The sequence below is a fragment of the Mixophyes fleayi genome, chromosome 9, assembly GCF_038048845.1.
Source record: "Mixophyes fleayi isolate aMixFle1 chromosome 9, aMixFle1.hap1, whole genome shotgun sequence".
NCBI lineage: Eukaryota > Metazoa > Chordata > Amphibia > Anura > Limnodynastidae > Mixophyes > Mixophyes fleayi.
In genome coordinates this window covers 115985167-116002664 of record NC_134410.1, presented here as the reverse complement: position 1 = coordinate 116002664, position 17498 = coordinate 115985167, and the positions used below count along the sequence as shown (strand labels likewise).

Genomic DNA, 17498 nt, shown 5'->3' with positions numbered 1-17498 from the left:
ATCTAGATATGAACACCTGAGTATGATTTGCCACAAGAAAATATATTCATTTGTATGTGTATTTCTCCATTAATGTTACTCTTAGCCTAGATGTTGATGTCTGAGCATATTGTACATGCAGTGTGCCCCACAACTAGTATGCAACACTTGTGTCCCATTTCCCATGCAGGGCAACGCACAATTGGTGTCATAACCAAACTAGACCTGATGGATGAGGGGACCGACGCCAGAGATATCTTGGAAAATAAGCTATTACCGTTGCGAAGAGGTGAGGACCCGCTACAAATTTCTAACTAAGTTAAGTGTAGGGAACCTTGGGGGGAATTCAGTTATCTGCGATGTTCCGTTGAATTTCCAGTTACTACGGTAACCAAACATCGCGGATTGTTACATTGTGATGTTACATCGTCGCTGGGTGCCCCCGACGAACGCTTCGGAGGTACTCTGTGGACAATTGAATCCCCCCTCTTGAATCTTACAAATCTTTCTGGACTTATATTATTTTTATTATTAGTGTTATTATAATTATTAATAATAATAATAATAATAATAATAATATTAATAATAATAATAATACTACAGTACTTTGGATGCATCCCTTAATAGCAAGAGGTATTTGGGGCATCATTGGGTCACATAACATTGGTAACATCAATAGGGGCTGATCAGGAAAGAAAGGATGAAAAATATCTTGTGGGCACAACCTCCTGAGTGTTCTACTAGCCGGCACAGAGGGATAACATAAAGCTATGGTTAACATATTCATTCCCCTGTGCTAAACACAATTAAATAAAGAAAATATTTTGGTCCTTTAAACCTTTCACAACTCACATATTCTAATACTTTCAGCACGCTGCTGCGTTTTACTGATATTTATAGCTTTGGGGATAGTAGCTATATATAATTGCAAGTAGTAGTCAATGTGGAAATCTACAAGTGGTGGTATGGAAATGTAGAGGTGACGGTATGGGATATGAAGCAGTAGGAGAAGTGGCGGTATGGTATCCCATCATATACTTCCACCACAGATTACAATTAGAAGTAATAGTACTGTTTTCGTTTAGAAGAAACATACAAAACAAAAACATATTTTTTTGCGCTCACAAACATATATATTAAGACAAGTTAACCCGTGCATGATACTCATGCATTCTAGTCAAATCAAGCTACTTAAGGTGTTAAAAAGGTTCTTGTCATGCATTTGGGCCATAGCCCAGGCCTCAACCACCAACCACTCCCCACTGTCACCCCCGGCAACCACCAACCACTCCCCACTGTCACCCCCGGCAACCACCAACCACTCCCCACTGTCACCCCCGGCAACCACCAACCACTCCCCACTGTCACCCCCGGCAACCACCAACCACTCCCCACTGTCACCCCCGGCAACCACCAACCACTCCCCACTGTCACCCCCGGCAACCACCAACCACTGTCACCCCCGGCAACCACCAACCACTCCCCACTGTCACCCCCGGCAACCACCAACCACTCCCAACTGTCACTTCTCCTTCAAGAAATATATATATTTTTTTTAAATCTTTATAAACACTTTTAACAATTAACAAATTAAATTAACAAATTAAAAACATCTTAGTATACCAAATTTCAGCCCTTTCTGATTTTTTTTCCCACACACACTAAGAATTTAGTAGGTCAGTGTATAACTCCGCCCAGCAGGTGGCGCTGCAGCTTGGTTTTATTTTTTTCACACACACACACAGACAGACTAACACACGCCACTAGACATTTATATTATAGATTGTAGATATTTGGAACTAAATATTCTTTATGGAGAGGTAATTTTCCTTTGCACATATCACTTCCTGACTCTGGTCATTTACGTGCTGCAGTTATTGTCTATGGAGAAATTCCATAAGGGCCAAATATAAAGTCTGCACCAGGAGGGCAGTAAATTGCTTGTGAAATGATCGGTGCCCAAATTACTAAAGATAATGATGAACCAAGTAGAAAATATTGTTTTACTCTGCATCCCTGTACCATTATCTGCTTCAATAAGTTAGTCATGTGCACTATTCCTTTGACTCTATTTGATTGGTTGTTTTTAACAACCAATCAGTGGGATGAGTTATCTGGTATCTACTCATGCAGATATGAGTGTCCTACTGTACCTGTAATACACAGGATTCATTTACCTTATACCCCACAGGCTATGTTGGCGTGGTAAACAGGAGCCAGAAGGACATTGATGGTAAGAAGGATATCCAAGCCGCTTTAGCCGCAGAGAGGAAGTTTTTCCTGTCGCACCCCTCCTACCGACATCTCGCTGACCGCATGGGGACTCCATATTTACAGAAAATACTCAATCAGGTAAGTACAGAGACCTGATTTTGGATGGTCTTTTCAGCATCTTTGTAAACTGAATTAGCAATCCCCCCCATCCCTCTGAAAATCACTCCAGATAGAAACACATACAAAGGATGGATCGGTCTCTGCTTACCATCTGTAACAGCTTTAGATGACCTGCGGCTTACCAGCTGTGGTGTAACTACAAGCCCCAGCGTGCCATAGTTTGGTAAAGCATGATAGAACTTGTAGTTCCACATCAGAGCCACAGGCTGCCTACCTCTGATCTGGAAGAAGGGAACACTGAGTTTCATTGATCGAACTTGTGGCAATTCAGGTAATTAGCTTATCAATTCAGACATGGATATCAACTTCAAAACTATCGTCAGATATGAATTATAATGTAGGAAAAGAGTAACAAATGAGGCACGTGGATAAATAAGGAGAAAGTATCAGGAGGATGCTAGGAAGAGTCAGATTTCTTGATTGTTCAAAAACTGGGAGAGAGTCTATTGGAGTCTGGAGTCCAAAGATGGGCTTCAACTTTCATCATCATCATCATCATCAACATTTATTTATGTAGCGCCAGCAAATTCCGTAGCGTTTTACAATTGGGAACAAACATTAATAAGACAATACTGTGTAGTACATACAGACAGAGAGGTAAGAGAAGCCTGCTCGCAAGCTTACAATCTATAGGACAATAGGAGTTTGAAACACAAGGGCACGTGCTACATCATATTGCACAATAGACCAGCTAGAATGCAAAGCTAAAAGTACTGAGTGGGCTGTGTGTGTGGCAATGTTGGTCAGAGGGTTGTTGTCTTGCGTTAGCTGTGTAGAGGGTGGTAATAGGGTAATCTAGGGAGATTAACATGGTGGTTGAGGAATATTATAAGCTTGTCTGAAGAGGTGAGTTTTCAGAGAACGCTTAAAGCTTTGAAGACTAGAGGAAAGTCTTACTGTGCGAGGGAGGGAATTCCACAAAGTGGGTGCAGCCCGGAAAAAGTCCTGTAACTTTAATAATAATTTGTTGTTGTTTTTTATTTCTTAATTATGTCATGACCAATACGTAAGAGAAATATAAAACGCATTGTCACTGATTGTATAAGGTCATGATTGTGGCAGAGAGAGGTGTACACCGATCAAGGCTTACTGTGATGGGATGGAATGCTACATTGTAATTGTCTTTCTCCCATGTCAACCAGCATCTCTGTGAACAATACAATAAAAGAACAAGCAAGATCTTGCTTGGTCCCAGAATGCTGGCATCAGTTTAAACAGACATTCCAAAGAATGAGTGGTATTAAGACTGACTTTCAGAAGTACATTAAGAACCAGTCAGCATTTCCTTGTAGAATACCTCTATGCATTATCCAGGCAGAGCAAATTAACATTAACGTGTACGAGACTTCTCTTGCAGCAATTGCCGACTCCTCCATCTGTCTCATCTCATCCACTTTAATCATCCCTCCTCTCAGCAAGGGGACTGTTACAGGCTGCTAATATTATAGGATGAGAGCTTTTGTGTTCAGTAAATGTGGAGCTGAGATTTTCTTCTATTTCAAGCAGAGATGGTTAAACCTGACGAGTCCTGAGGAACCTGTAGCAATCCCAGGAGTGGACATTAAAGACAAATTCTGCCCCCACGGCAAATAATTAACTATATTAGTGTACCCCCCCCCCACTCAATTACAGAGGCACTGAGGAGTGAATATTTCCCAAACAGAGAGGATCACTTTCTTCAGACACCTTCGGACAAATTTTGGCCAAGCAACTGTCAATGTGAATAGACAATTTAAATCCAGCAGTCAGAGGCTCTGTCTGTACATTTGAGCACTTAAAACATACCTGGCTCCTGTACATAATGGAGGCAGACATTTTTTGGGGCTACCAAATACTTAAGCTATCAATTTACTTGGAACTAGTGTGATCACTGTCTGTGTATAGGCGACTAGTACACCAAAGAGTTTAAAAGGTGTCTTAAGAAAACACTATATGGGGCAGTCTTTGAAGATCTTCTTTTTAGTATACAGAGTTTTTGTCAGATTGATACTTGTCATTCATACTGTGCAATAGATGTACACAATAAGGTGTTGATTTAGTGAACTATAAAAGGATTTATTACTAAGTAAGATCTGAACAATATGAACCTGGAGCTTCTTGGACACATCACAAAGCATGTGATAGGTGGTATATACTGCGTATGATAGAGGATGAGCTGATTACACTCATAATAGTGATGTATGACTTTTCTTCCTACAGCAACTGACCAATCACATCCGGGACACTTTACCGGGGCTGCGAAATAAGCTGCAGAGCCAACTCTTGTCCATTGAGAAGGAAGTGGATGAATACAAGAATTTCCGTCCAGATGACCCAGCTCGTAAAACCAAGGCTCTCCTCCAGTGAGTGGTGGTCACTGAATCTCTCCTTCAGCCTGTAGACCGTCCAATGGGCAGAACATTTCACCTTTGCCGATATTCTAGCTTACGTTAATGCACATAGCGGAACACAGTAAATTAAAGATTGTTTAAAGGGTTTTCCATTTTTGGACAGCATCCTCGCTTTACATAATGTACCCCTCATGTAGTGCTTTGGGTCCCTCAAACCCAGCACTCCTATAACCTTATTGCAGCCCTCAGTTACAGGAAAAAAAGCAGGGGGCACATCCTATGTGGATAATGGTAACCTAACCTGAAAGTGTGTGGTAAATGCGGCTCTGTATTGGATAGAGATGGGAGATTATCTGAAGGACAATATTTCCTACAGCGTATTTAAATACTGCAAAGTGCTCCGCAAGAAATGTGTTACTTGACGACTGGAACTGGAACAAAGCATGCTGGGATTTGCTGGTGTCTCTGAGTGGGAGATGGAAACCAGTGACTTAATACACCAATCAGGCCCATTCATTACACACCTCTTGTCCTATCAGCAGAATTGCTAGGATGGGATTGGTCCTCAGAGGTCTGTGCTCCCTGCTTATTTTCCTGTGACATACGGCTTCAGTTAGGTGACAGCGTTGGTCTAAAGGGTGTGAGTTGCCACCAAAGGACATCATTGGAGGGCATTAGGAGAAGAGAAAGGGTTAACCAAATATAGACAACCCCTTTAATGAGCTTTACTGCGTTGTTCCATGTAATATGTACACAAAGTTTGCGGAAACTCCAATGGTGCCCTTCTTACCTTAGCAGGAGATAGGGGGAGGCATCTTCTGCTCCATAGGTTGGGAGTGTGGCGCTGAGCTCTGACATCATAGACCAGCGCCACACTCCCAGGATACCGCAGTCACGGAGGAGTGGCATACTTTGTCCCAGCATTGCTTTGCCAATATATAGCAGCTTATTGCTAGAAGGGTATGCTGGGACTTTTAGTTTCACAACACCTGGAGTGTCACAGGTTAGCCAACACTGCCCTAAATCTTGTTGCCCTAGGCAACTGCCTAGATTCACCTACTGGCAGCTCCCGCCCTGTGCTAACACCAATTTAAGCAGCAATACAGGGAGCTAGTTTCCAAATAACCTTATTTGGGATTCCTGTGTTTCACATTAAACAGTACAATTTCTTGTTTTTGCCGTTGGTTCCTTCAGTGCTTTTGCCAAACAGAGCTGTGTTGTAGCCAGGGGCAAAAAATACAAACAACTCTGCCTGATTATATAAATACATGACTAAATAGTACCAAAGGAAGCTAGAAAGAACATGCAATGTAATTAGTGAGGGCTGGAGGAGGACGTGCACAGATCAATAAATTATAGATGTCTAGAGGCAGAAAACCAATTTTACTCAGAATGTTTATTTTTCACAATTCCAGACTCCTATTGAAGATGCATTTCAATAACTAGCGGGAATAAACACCTGGGGGTATATTTACTAAACTGCGGGTTTGAAAAAGTGGAGATGTTGCCTATAGCAACCAATCAGATTCTAGCTGTCATTTATTTAGTGCGTTCTACAAAATGACAGCTAGAATCTGATTGGTTGCTATTGGTAACATCTCAGCTCTTTTGAAAACCGCAGTTTAGTAAATATACCCCTGGAATTGTATAATTTTATTTATTTAACATTGGTGTATTCCTGGAAGGTTCATTACTAATTAAAAATTAACTGGAGTGTGTCAGAGCTTTAGGGGTAGATTTATCAAACTTTCTAAAAAGTAAAAGTGGAGGTGTTGCCCATAGCAACTAATCAGATTTTAGCTATTACTGCAATAGTACTTTCTAGAACACGATAGCTAGAACGTGATTGGTTGCTATGGGCAACATCTCCACTTTTCCTTTTTGGAAGGTTAGATACAGTTTTCACTAGTCAGCATTTTCACAAAGGCCTTTCTTAGGTTCATTGACTCTATAACAGGCCTCTAGACCCTTAATATATGTTTGGTTGTGGTTGCTGTGAGCAGCTTTGTGGCTTATATATTTATTTTATTGTCCCCTTTTCCAGTGGCTTTTTGTAGCACTGTCAGGGGTGAGTCTGGGACTAATCAACCTGGGCCTAAAATATGTGATGGATATCTACAATTGACCATTAAAAATTAAAAGTAATCTCCAGAGCTTATAAAAACCCACTGAAATAATCAAAAATATTGAGTAAACATGTTCTTTATTGTTATTACTAGTTGTTGTGGCTTTTATCGCATCCTGTATTGTGAACAGTATGAGTCTGATGGTGGGCACATACTATCATATTTGGAAACTAGACTGTTTTGACCATACTGGCCAGGCATTGTTCTATGTATCGAGTGAAATCTACCTAGGTGAAAATATATATATTTTTTTGCGGTGGTAATCGTTTTCACTAATCCGACATCGACAAGCCCTACAAAGAAAATCTGAATTTCTGAAAAAACGATTGGAAAATAAACAGACTTACCTTAAACCTGACGCTGGAGATCTCCGATTGGATCACCATGCTGACAGCAAGTTATTTCGATTGGACAAGTGTTCGGCACTGCAGCTTGACATCATCGCAACGTCAGTCAATAGAAATTTAAAAGCGGCAATGTCAGGTTAAGTGTTTAAACACTTAAACTTACGGGTCCCCACATTGCCAATTTAAATTTCTATTGACAGATGTTGCAATGACGTCAAGCTGCAGTGCCAAACACTTGTCCAATCGGAATAACTTGCTGTCAGCATGGTGATCCAATCAGAGATATCCAGCGTCGGCTTCAAGGTAAGTCTGTTTATTTTCAAATCGGTTTTGCAGAAATTCGGATTTTATTTGTAGGACTTGTCGATGTCGGATTTTTCCTCATCGGTCAAGCGTACCCAACCCATTTTTTTGTGTCCAACAACTAGAACTGGTATGTTTATGTTGTTATTTGACACCACAGAGATAATACCCATATCTGATAACTTGGCAATCAGGCCAAACCGTAGGACCTATAGGTGTGGGTCCAAGATATTATTTACTGTTAGTCCACTGGGCTGTTTAGAGAATGAACCCAGGCCTATAGCTTCCTGTTGCTCTTTATCCGCCAACGTCAAATGTACTGTGTTTGGCACAAAGTCCATAATCCGTTTCTCAGTGACCATCTTTTTTCTCTTCCAGAATGGTGCAGCAGTTCGCTGTTGACTTTGAAAAACGCATTGAAGGTTCCGGGGACCAGATTGATACTTATGAGCTGTCTGGAGGTGCACGGATTAATCGGATCTTCCATGAACGTTTTCCCTTCGAGCTGGTGAAGGTACGACTGAACCGCTTGCTGTCCACTTTGTAAAATATTCTCTGTGTATGCAGAGAGCAGCTTTGTGCTAACTGTGCCTAATGATATAAACGCATGGCTAAAAAACACAGAGGGCAGCCTGGAAGATATAGCAATGCAATAGGTAGCAGCAGGATGGCTCACTCCTTTAATGCAAACACTGCTTCCTGTCTCACTGGAGAAAGGATGACAGCTTCTTGGCCATCAGGAATTTGTACAGCAACAACATTTCAGATATTTTCTATTCCTGCTTCGTAGTGTTTTTTTGAGAGTTTTTCTTCCATTCATCATTGCTGTTTGTCCCGTCACACCACTAAAAGTCTTTCCATTGAATGTAGATGGAGTTTGACGAGAAGGATCTGAGAAGAGAGATCAGCTACGCTATCAAGAACATCCATGGCATCCGGCAAGTATAGCATGTGAAACGGCTTGACGCGGCGTATGTATTCACACTGTTCCCCTGTAGCAATCTTCCCTATAGGACCTCATCATAATCACTAACCCCTCCGATGCCTGTTAAGAATGATGCCTCACCCTTCTTAGAACCGTTGACGCTGCCACTGGGAGAATAAGGCAGCAATCTGACTTACGTACAAAGCTCAGTCCACACACGCATTTCACAATGGGTTCCCCACCACGCATTTCACATATTGTAATTGTAGCAAACCACACATTTCTAAAATTTATTAACAATATTTGACATTTGGGACAAAGTATGTCAGGGGGGGTGCCATTATAAATAAGTAACACATCCAATGTCAAATTTTAATTCATTGGGGAGACATTTATGAAATCTATTCCTCAGGTAACTGTGAAGAATAGGTGATTGACCGTGGTAGATAAAAGTAGAGGAATCTGAAAATGCTCTTAAAAATGTACTTTATGGAAACACTAACCAATTTAACACCATATGCCATATTCTACTAAAAAGTCTTTAGGATGTAAAAATTATTTTTTTTTGTACTTTTTTTACTCTTTATTAAGTATTTTATTTCTGTGTTTTCTTACTTTATATTTTGTTTATTTTTTATATGGAGAGCTGATTTGGTTGAAAAAATAATAAAACATAAACGGTCTATTGTACATTATTCTATCAACGTGACATTTTATTGTGGCTTTAGCAAAACCACACCCACTTTTTGCATATTAACATAAGATTAGTGCTGACGGATGGGTGATATAACATGATGAAAGATTGCGCAGTACAAAGTAGGATGATCCTAAAGACAAGTAAAAAAAAACATTTGTATTGCCGACCTCTAAAATAGAATATTCTCCTAATATAACCGTCATCAGGGAATCACTGATTGGTTAACTGAGTGAAGATACAATCCCAAGGAAGGAACTAACAGTATGGGGTCAAAACCAAAATTGGTAGTCAGCCAGTGGGGTATATTTACTAAACTGCGGGTTTGAAAAAGTGGAGATGTTGCCTATAGCAACCAATCAGAATCTAGCTGTCATTTTGTAGATAGCACTAAATAAATGATAACTAGAATCTGATTGGTTGCTATAGGCAACATCTCCACTTTTTCAAACCCGCAGTTTAGTAAATCTAGCCCAGTTTTTGTGAATCTAGCTACTGTAGACCAGAGATGGAGACTGTATGTACGAAACTAGAAAGTAAGACAAGGATGGTAGACATAGGCCACAGGCTGCACCTAAGACTTAGACAAAGGCATAGATCAAAAAGATCCAGAGTAGGGTTGGAGAGAAGCAGAAGCCACACAATTTTCCAGCAGCCCCAAGTGTACAAATAAGCTTATTTACTCCTGGAGGTTGCTGAGAACTCACTAAAACTGGGCTCAGTAGGGCAGACACACAATAGAGAGACATTACAAACACCTGGAGAACAAGATGAGAGATACCACAGACCCTGCTCCATTACACCTGTCATTTAATAGTGCAGTTAAAAAAACCAAACGTAGTTGTTGTAGGTAACACCGCTTTTTCTACACTGATACCTAGGAACAGATTTCAGAATTGTCTCCTACTGGTGTTAATGTTCCATTTCTGTCTTTCCTTAGCTAGGATTTTCCCCACTCTCCCTTATTTAGTACTAGAATATTTTGTAACTAATATATGTCAGTATGCTAGAAGTCCAGGTCAAAAATTGTTTACCTTCATATAGTCAAACTGCCTTGTGGCTACCAGTGGCGTTGCCTCATTTAGCCAATATGTTAACCCTCCAAGCTCATCACATTATCACTGGTGGGTAATGCTTATTCTCCTTATTACCTGCCTCACTTTGTCGGGTGTCTAGAACTGGGCTCTTCACACCTGACATGGCATTTGAAACCATCGTCAAGAAGCAAGTGAAGAAGATCAAAGAGCCGTGCGTGAAATGTGTCGACATGGTCATTTCCGAACTAATTGGTACCGTTAGACAATGCACCAAGAAGGTAACCCTTCTGGATTCAGACCTGGATTGTGCACCAGTTCCAAAATATGTGATATCCCCAGCCTCGGCATGACCGAGGGATGCAGCCAATGAGAAACACGGAAGACTAGTGTCTCACAAGCTTCCAACTTCTGATTGGCTGAGTCCCTTCTATTTGAGTTTTGCTCCCTACAGTATAGTCTTTTTTATTTTTACTACTGCATGGACTGAGTATCACAAAACAGGATCTTAAAGCCACCAGGATTGTGAGAGTGTGTGAATTGTGTGTGTATTAAGATATAATCTGTAGAGTTAGTGTGTATGTTAGAAAACTAAGGAAGACATCCTATGCCAGACTAGACTAAGCAGGCTTATCGTTGCTGGGTATAATGGAAATTGTCACCCAACAACATTCGTACAACAAATATAGGACAATGCTGTTGTAGTCCAGTTAAAGCATCTTTTTCAACTTTTATAAACTGTGTCTAGAGAAAGGGCCCGGTCTACTTCTCTTCATTACTTGTCATTACTTTCAAAACAATTTATACATTTCTCTATACTTCTGTATCTGATCTCCAGCACTTTTCTTTTTATTTGAACTTCTCGGATGGTGCTCAATCTCTTATCGTTAACTGGCCACAACCACGGCCTGATTTTGCCACGTGTGTGACTTCAAGATGACAGCGTCTTGACTCATAATAATCCGATCGGAATTGGTTGGATTATTATTGGGCGTATTTATATATTGGGTGAGAAGATGAACACCATCGGACTTTGTGTGCACCAACAGGCCAACATGTGATCTAGAAAGGATCTTGGCCCAAGCACCGAATGGCCGGATCTCTTCCCATCTAGACCCATGTGTGGCCAAAGTGAAAAATGATCATGACGGCTGGGGTTGGCTGAAGCCGGGTGTGGCCAGCATTAAGCAACAATTTGCAAGTTACCCACTGGTGGCACCAATTAAGACAATATCTAACACACTTATTATCAATGAATAATCAGGTTGCCAGCTACATTTAGAAGAAGATGACAGATACTTACATTTAGAGAATGAAAATAATATATTGTCCTAAGGGGCATAGTTACAGCCTCATTAGATGCAAGGTGAAGTTGCTAAGGGACTGGTCCACCTCCATTTTGTCATAGTCCCTGTATTCTGTAGAAAGGAATTAAGAAACGCCTGCCTTATCCCCCCAGTGTTTGGCCATATGGCTCCTAATGAAGGGTTAGGCTAACAGAGAGTTATTTACTCTCTTAACCACAGTCCTTTTCCTCATATAGCCATTGCCCACCAGCTATCCATCGCTCCTTTCCCTAAACCATTCCTAAACAGTGACCAGCCTCTCATTTTTGCCTCATGTATTTCTCTGTTTTTTTCACTCTCTGCCCTCCTGTGTCTCTCTCTTTCCCTCTGCTGTTCACTGTCTCTTCTGTGGACGTAACTCATTCTTCTCCCATCCTCCCTCTCTGCCATCTCTCCTGGCTCTCTCTCTGTCTCCTTAATCTTCCTTCCTCTGGTCTATCTCTTATCTTCCTTCTCTCCGTCCCTTTCCTCTCTTCTCCCCTCTCACCCACTCTCTCTATCCACCCTCTTGTCTTGATGTATGTCCCAACCCCCGCCGGAGGTTCACCTTTGATTGCACAGGACTGGACTCTTTACGCCTGACCTCGCTTTTGAAGCCATTGTGAAAAAGCAGGTGCAGAAGCTGAAGGAGCCGAGTCTGAAGTGTGTGGATATGGTAGTAAGTGAGCTGACCTCCACCATCCGAAAGTGTAGCGAAAAGGTAAAACCAGCTTGGGGGAAGGACACGTGCCACAGTTCAGTCGGATACACTTACTGAATAGATGTATACATATATAAGAGGTCAGGAGGCTGCCGTAAAGCCTGATTTGTCCAGAGTGGTCTGCAACACAAAACTATGCAATTGTCTCAAAGGGGATATAAGAACAACCAGTTCTTTTGTTTAGGTATACACCACCTTAAGCCTTGTACTGTTTGCATAAAAACTATGACACATGTATTGTTGGAAAAAGGGTCAATATTGTACTCAAGTGCGGAGGGGACTAGATACAACATACCAGGCCCCTGCAGGGCCGGATCAACCATAGGGCTAACTGAGCTACAGCCCAGGGGCCTCGGGCATCCAGGGGGCCCTTTAAAGTGCTCAGCAGCAGTATTGATACATCGGGGGAGGGGGTGCCCCCGGCGCGATCAGTGCTGCTGAGCACTTTTACTGCGGTCCTTCCCCGGCGAGCTGTAGTCTCGGATCAAGGGGGGGGGGGGGGGGGGGGAGCCCTCACGGGGGAATGGAGGCCCCCTTAGCCCAGGGGCCTCCATTCCCTTAATCCGGCCCTGGGCCTGCTCATATATAGGCAGCGTTACTCACTTAACTTCTGTGTTGCGATAAAAATATGATGCAAAACAGTTTTAGATAACAACTTGAATAAAGCTGGTCAGCCACACACCCATTCAATCACTTGTGGACGAATGATTTGATGACTGAAAGGCCAGATTGGCGACCAGTTCCAGCCATTGTGAATATATTCCACAATTCAATTGTCCGTCTGTAAAGAAACCATCATCCAGCACACATACCTAATTTTAATTGTAAACACAACAATCTGATGCAAGGCAATAGGATTTTTTTCAGATACATTTTCTGACTAATTTGGTTGGTCTTGTATAAATGTTTTTGACCAATTTGAAACCATAGCAATGACTACAATCTGGTGGTAAGACAAGGGCTACTTGTATATATTGAGCTTTCTGGAGTTACATTTGCATTCATTAGTGTATTTTATAGGTAGCAATATCTAGATGTGTGTAAATGTACTATTTATGCACGGATTTTAGAAGTGAGATAGAGAAATACACATTTTGATCAAACACCAAAAAAAACTTTATTTGTTAATCAGAAATAGTACACTGACGGTCATGTCTTTCAATACCCCAACTTACAACGAAAACAAAATCTTTAAAGAAAAAATTATTTAACAGCAAAAAATGCTAAATAAAGAAAGACAGAAATATCCTCCATTTTAATGTCGGTGTGTACCTGCCATCCACACACAATGGAGGCAGCCATTTTGTGTGCTGAACGAATATTCATGAGAAGTAGCATCAATTCAATAGGAACCAGTGACATCAGTGAGTCAAGAGGCTTTCATTTTTGTCACATGTTTCTAGTAAATTCATAGGTTGCTTCTCATGAATATCAGTTGAGGCCACAAAATGGCTACCTCCACCATGTGTAGTTGGTAGATACACTTTAAATATATACGGTGACAAAAAGCATAAAACAGTTACTTTTTAACAGTAACCTTTTAACAGTAATTTTACCTCATACTATTCAATCACGTCTTTGAGAATTTGATGTTAAAGCTAATTACCTCATTACCCTTTTTACTTGTAAAAATTCATAATGTAATCATGCTATTATTATTATTATTATTATTAATATTTATTTATAAGGCGCTACAAGGCATCCGCAGCGCCGTACAGAGACAAACAAAATCACAATACAATGGGAGACAGCACAGTACAGTAAACACAGCAACTCAGTACGCTCAATGCACAGCTAGAGAGGGCGGGGAAGGGGGAGGGAGGATCCGAAAACGACGGGGCCCAAGAAGGGGGGCGCGGAAGACAGGGAGACTCCCAGGGGGGAGGAGGGAGCGAAAGTGGATGTGGGGTGGAGGACCTTTGAGGAGAAGGGCTAAGTAGCTGGAGAGCAGAGTTAGAAGTGGTGGAAACAGGAGGAGAGATGGCCTTGCTCAGAGGAGCGTACAATCTAAGGTATCATATGCTATATGATGTTCTAGCACTAATGTCTTGGAGGAATTGGGGGACATGGATAACAACCGTTTAACCATACCTCCCAACTGTTCTGCATCCCTACTGTAAATTATATAGGATATTGGAAGTAACCTTGGATTTCTGTGGCCTGTATACAAGCACTCAGCCTGTGGCCGTATTGTTGGTTTCAGTATCGATACTATCTAAAATATACCAGAGAAAGATAAGTCAAAACGAAGGGCAGGAATATAAATATGCATTAGAGCCTAGATGTACATTATAATAAGACAGCAGACAGGTAATAATAACAAATGGTCAGAAGAGATCTCGTAATCCGAGTGGACAGGATTCATTTGCTGATGGTTTGTGAGCTTCTCAGCTCAGATTAATCCCTTCCTTGCAAAAGCTGTCTATGAAGTCAGGCTGGGACTAAATGCAAATAGGGTCACTTTTATTATCTACCAATGATCTACCAATGAGATTGACATCACTAATTTAGACTTTTACAATAAAACAATTATAATTTGTTGTATTCTCAATTTTTTGCTGCCCCTTTAAAACCTGCTGTCTGCATTACAGTGTGTTACAGACCTCTCTGGTTCCAAACAGGGTGACAGAATTGAATATAAAGTTGGTCGTCCTCTTACGTTTTAGTAGATCTTAGGGAAATAGTGATGTTAGCAGGGGAGAAAAGCTGTGTGCATTTGCTGTGTGAAAGCATACTGATCTGATTCATATTCAAGGTGGCTTCACTCATCCTAATATACAGGGACAGGCTCTGACAACTCTATCATTATTATATCCTACCAGGAAAACTACTGTGTGCTGTTAGAGCGTTTATCTCAATGTCTCACTTTATGGTGAGGTTATAGGACCAGCTAATTAATCTGGGTAGATATTCCCAAGGTGCATCTCGCAGGATTGCTTTATATTTACCTTATAGGCCAAGCTGACATGTGCCTATGGCAAGCTCTGTTCAGGGGGCTCCATAAAAATTGCTTTATTTTATTTACCAAGAACTTTTTCCCGGTCTAAACACTGATCGACCAGGCAATATCAGACAGCCAGATGATGTTTGGGTCTGATAGTGCGATCGGCAAATGTCCCCACACACTAGCATTTAGCGATCATCTGCTGGCTGAGTGTATAAACACGACGAAAATAATCAACTCCTGCATGCCAATCACGTGTCCCCCTTCCCATGGGAGTCTGGGGACGGTTTATTTTTACATATTTTATGAGCTAGATTCTCAAAATGTCAGCTGACTACTTATCGATACAAATGTAAATGTGTAGAAAACATACCATACACAAAGCCCTATGTTGTAATTCTGGATATAAGAAAGAAAATAATATGTATATAATTATGATATAGTTGGCTGTGCCTTTCCCTGAAATGAAAGTGATCTCTGGGTTAACAAACGTCCTGCATGTCCTCTGCTCAGCATGTACTGTATCCTCCGTGCTTGCATTTCTCTTGCTGGTTTTCTGTGCATTCAGCATTGTTCCTCATAATCCATTACTTTCCAAGGGAACACATGATTCACAAACCATCATACAATTTTCCTAGCTGTTTAAATTAAATTGAAGATGTATGGCTTGCTGTAGACCTTATTACACCCGTCTAGAAGATAATTAGAGGAAACCTGAGTAATAATGTGTAATCCACATCAACCTGATCCATTTCATATAGGAGATATCTGTCATTCGTATATATTTACCGCTAACTCTCTGACTGAATGAACGTTGGCTCACTTATCAAGTGGTGTAAAAAAAAAAAGTAGCCATTTTAGGAATTAATTGCCCGGTTTATTTCAGTCAGAAAGTGATCGGTAAATACTGGGACAGACAGAATGAAGTGGGTGAGGTTGACATCCCTGAATTCAGCAGGTATCTTTGTATTATCCTCTTCCAGCCTTCACAATGGTATAGTCCACCAATTCCTGGACCATTATGAGAAATAAATAAACCAATCCCAATTGTATGGTGGCCTAGAAGGGGAACCCATGGCCTTCACTACACGTCTGTCTTTCCTGACAAACGATGTGCAAGACAGACTATTAAATTATGCAGATAGTCCTTACAATTATCCATAAGACTGATAATTGGTGACATATGTATACTCTGAAACCTGGATTGGACAAAAGCATTGCTAAAATCAGTGGCACGTGACATTAAACCATACTAGGGTAAAGAAAGTGACTAAAAAACTGTAAACATATAAATTACATGTAAGAAGAAATGGTTTTTAAAAAACTTTGCTGAAAACGTGGCTCAGGGATTTCTGTTCCTTCCTAAAACTGATCCAGGGTAACATTTTGCATCCTTACTAAGATAATCGTGATGACACTACATGCAAAACAAAATCTGTATTAAATTTGTTATTGATCAATGAGTGAGAATGTACATGGAGCCAGGCTCTAGTCTAGTCTGTTCTTCTATATTATTTTGCATGTTGCTTTTTCGTTCTACAATTGCTTGGGATCCACGTGTGAATGTATTACTCAGTTTTGCTAAGATTCTTTACATAGGTCTGAGCTACATGACTGACAGTATATAACATTATAATCAAAATAAAGTTAAAATGACATTCACAGATGGCCAGATTCAATTTGGCGCAAGAACCACATTGTGTCTCCGGAACAGTCCGCTGAGAGACATCGCCGCGATTTTATGACTGAAATCTCCGTTTTTTTTCTGTGGTATTGGATCAGAAAATGTGACGTTACATTAATAGGCATATTTAAATGAACAAAAACTATTTTCCTTTACACAAAAAAAGACTGGATAAAAATGTCAGCCATGTAGCTTGCCTCAAAAAAAACCCAACAACATTATTATGCTGTTTATGGTGTTTTTGGTGTTACAATAAAGTTGTTGAGTAATTTAGGCCTGTTTGACATGGCTGAGTTTTGGCTATGGAGGTCAACAGCAATGGTGTGGTGAAAATATGAAGTACTGTGTAAAATGGGCACTATTCATTCTTTTTTAAAAATATATAACTTTCATTAAAATGCTGCCAGAGAGGTCATTTAGATAAATAAGTCATTTTCTTAGCATTGCTATTGTATGATTTTAGCAGGGAGTATATTTACTAAACTGCGGGTTTGAAAAAGTGGAGATGTTGCCTATAGCAACCAATCAGATTCTAGCTGTTATTTTGTAGAATGTACTAAATAAATGATAACTAGAATCTGATTGGTTGCTATAGGTAGCATCTCCACTTTTTCAAAACCGCAGCTTGATTAATTTACCCCCAAATGTCTACTATTTCTAATATGTCAGAGCTCTAGACTTAAAAAAAATAT

The 17498-nt window shown here is 40.6% G+C and overlaps 1 protein-coding gene across 11 annotated transcripts in view; it reads left to right on the top strand.

Moving 5' to 3' along the window:
* Positions 1 to 17498, top strand: part of DNM1 (dynamin 1) — a 92826-nt gene that overhangs the window by 36223 nt on the left and 39105 nt on the right. For 7 of the 11 annotated variants that reach the window (XM_075185111.1, XM_075185109.1, XM_075185118.1 and 4 more), the window contains exons 5-10: positions 170 to 268; positions 2171 to 2331; positions 4573 to 4715; positions 7858 to 7993; positions 8350 to 8417; positions 10275 to 10413. In XM_075185111.1, the coding sequence (XP_075041212.1) occupies positions 170 to 268; positions 2171 to 2331; positions 4573 to 4715; positions 7858 to 7993; positions 8350 to 8417; positions 10275 to 10413 (746 nt within the window). Of the gene's footprint in view, positions 1 to 169; positions 269 to 2170; positions 2332 to 4572; positions 4716 to 7857; positions 7994 to 8349; positions 8418 to 10274; positions 10414 to 12039; positions 12179 to 17498 lie in introns of all 11 variants that reach the window. The other 4 variants (XM_075185110.1, XM_075185119.1, XM_075185120.1 and 1 more) reach the window with 1 other exon arrangement.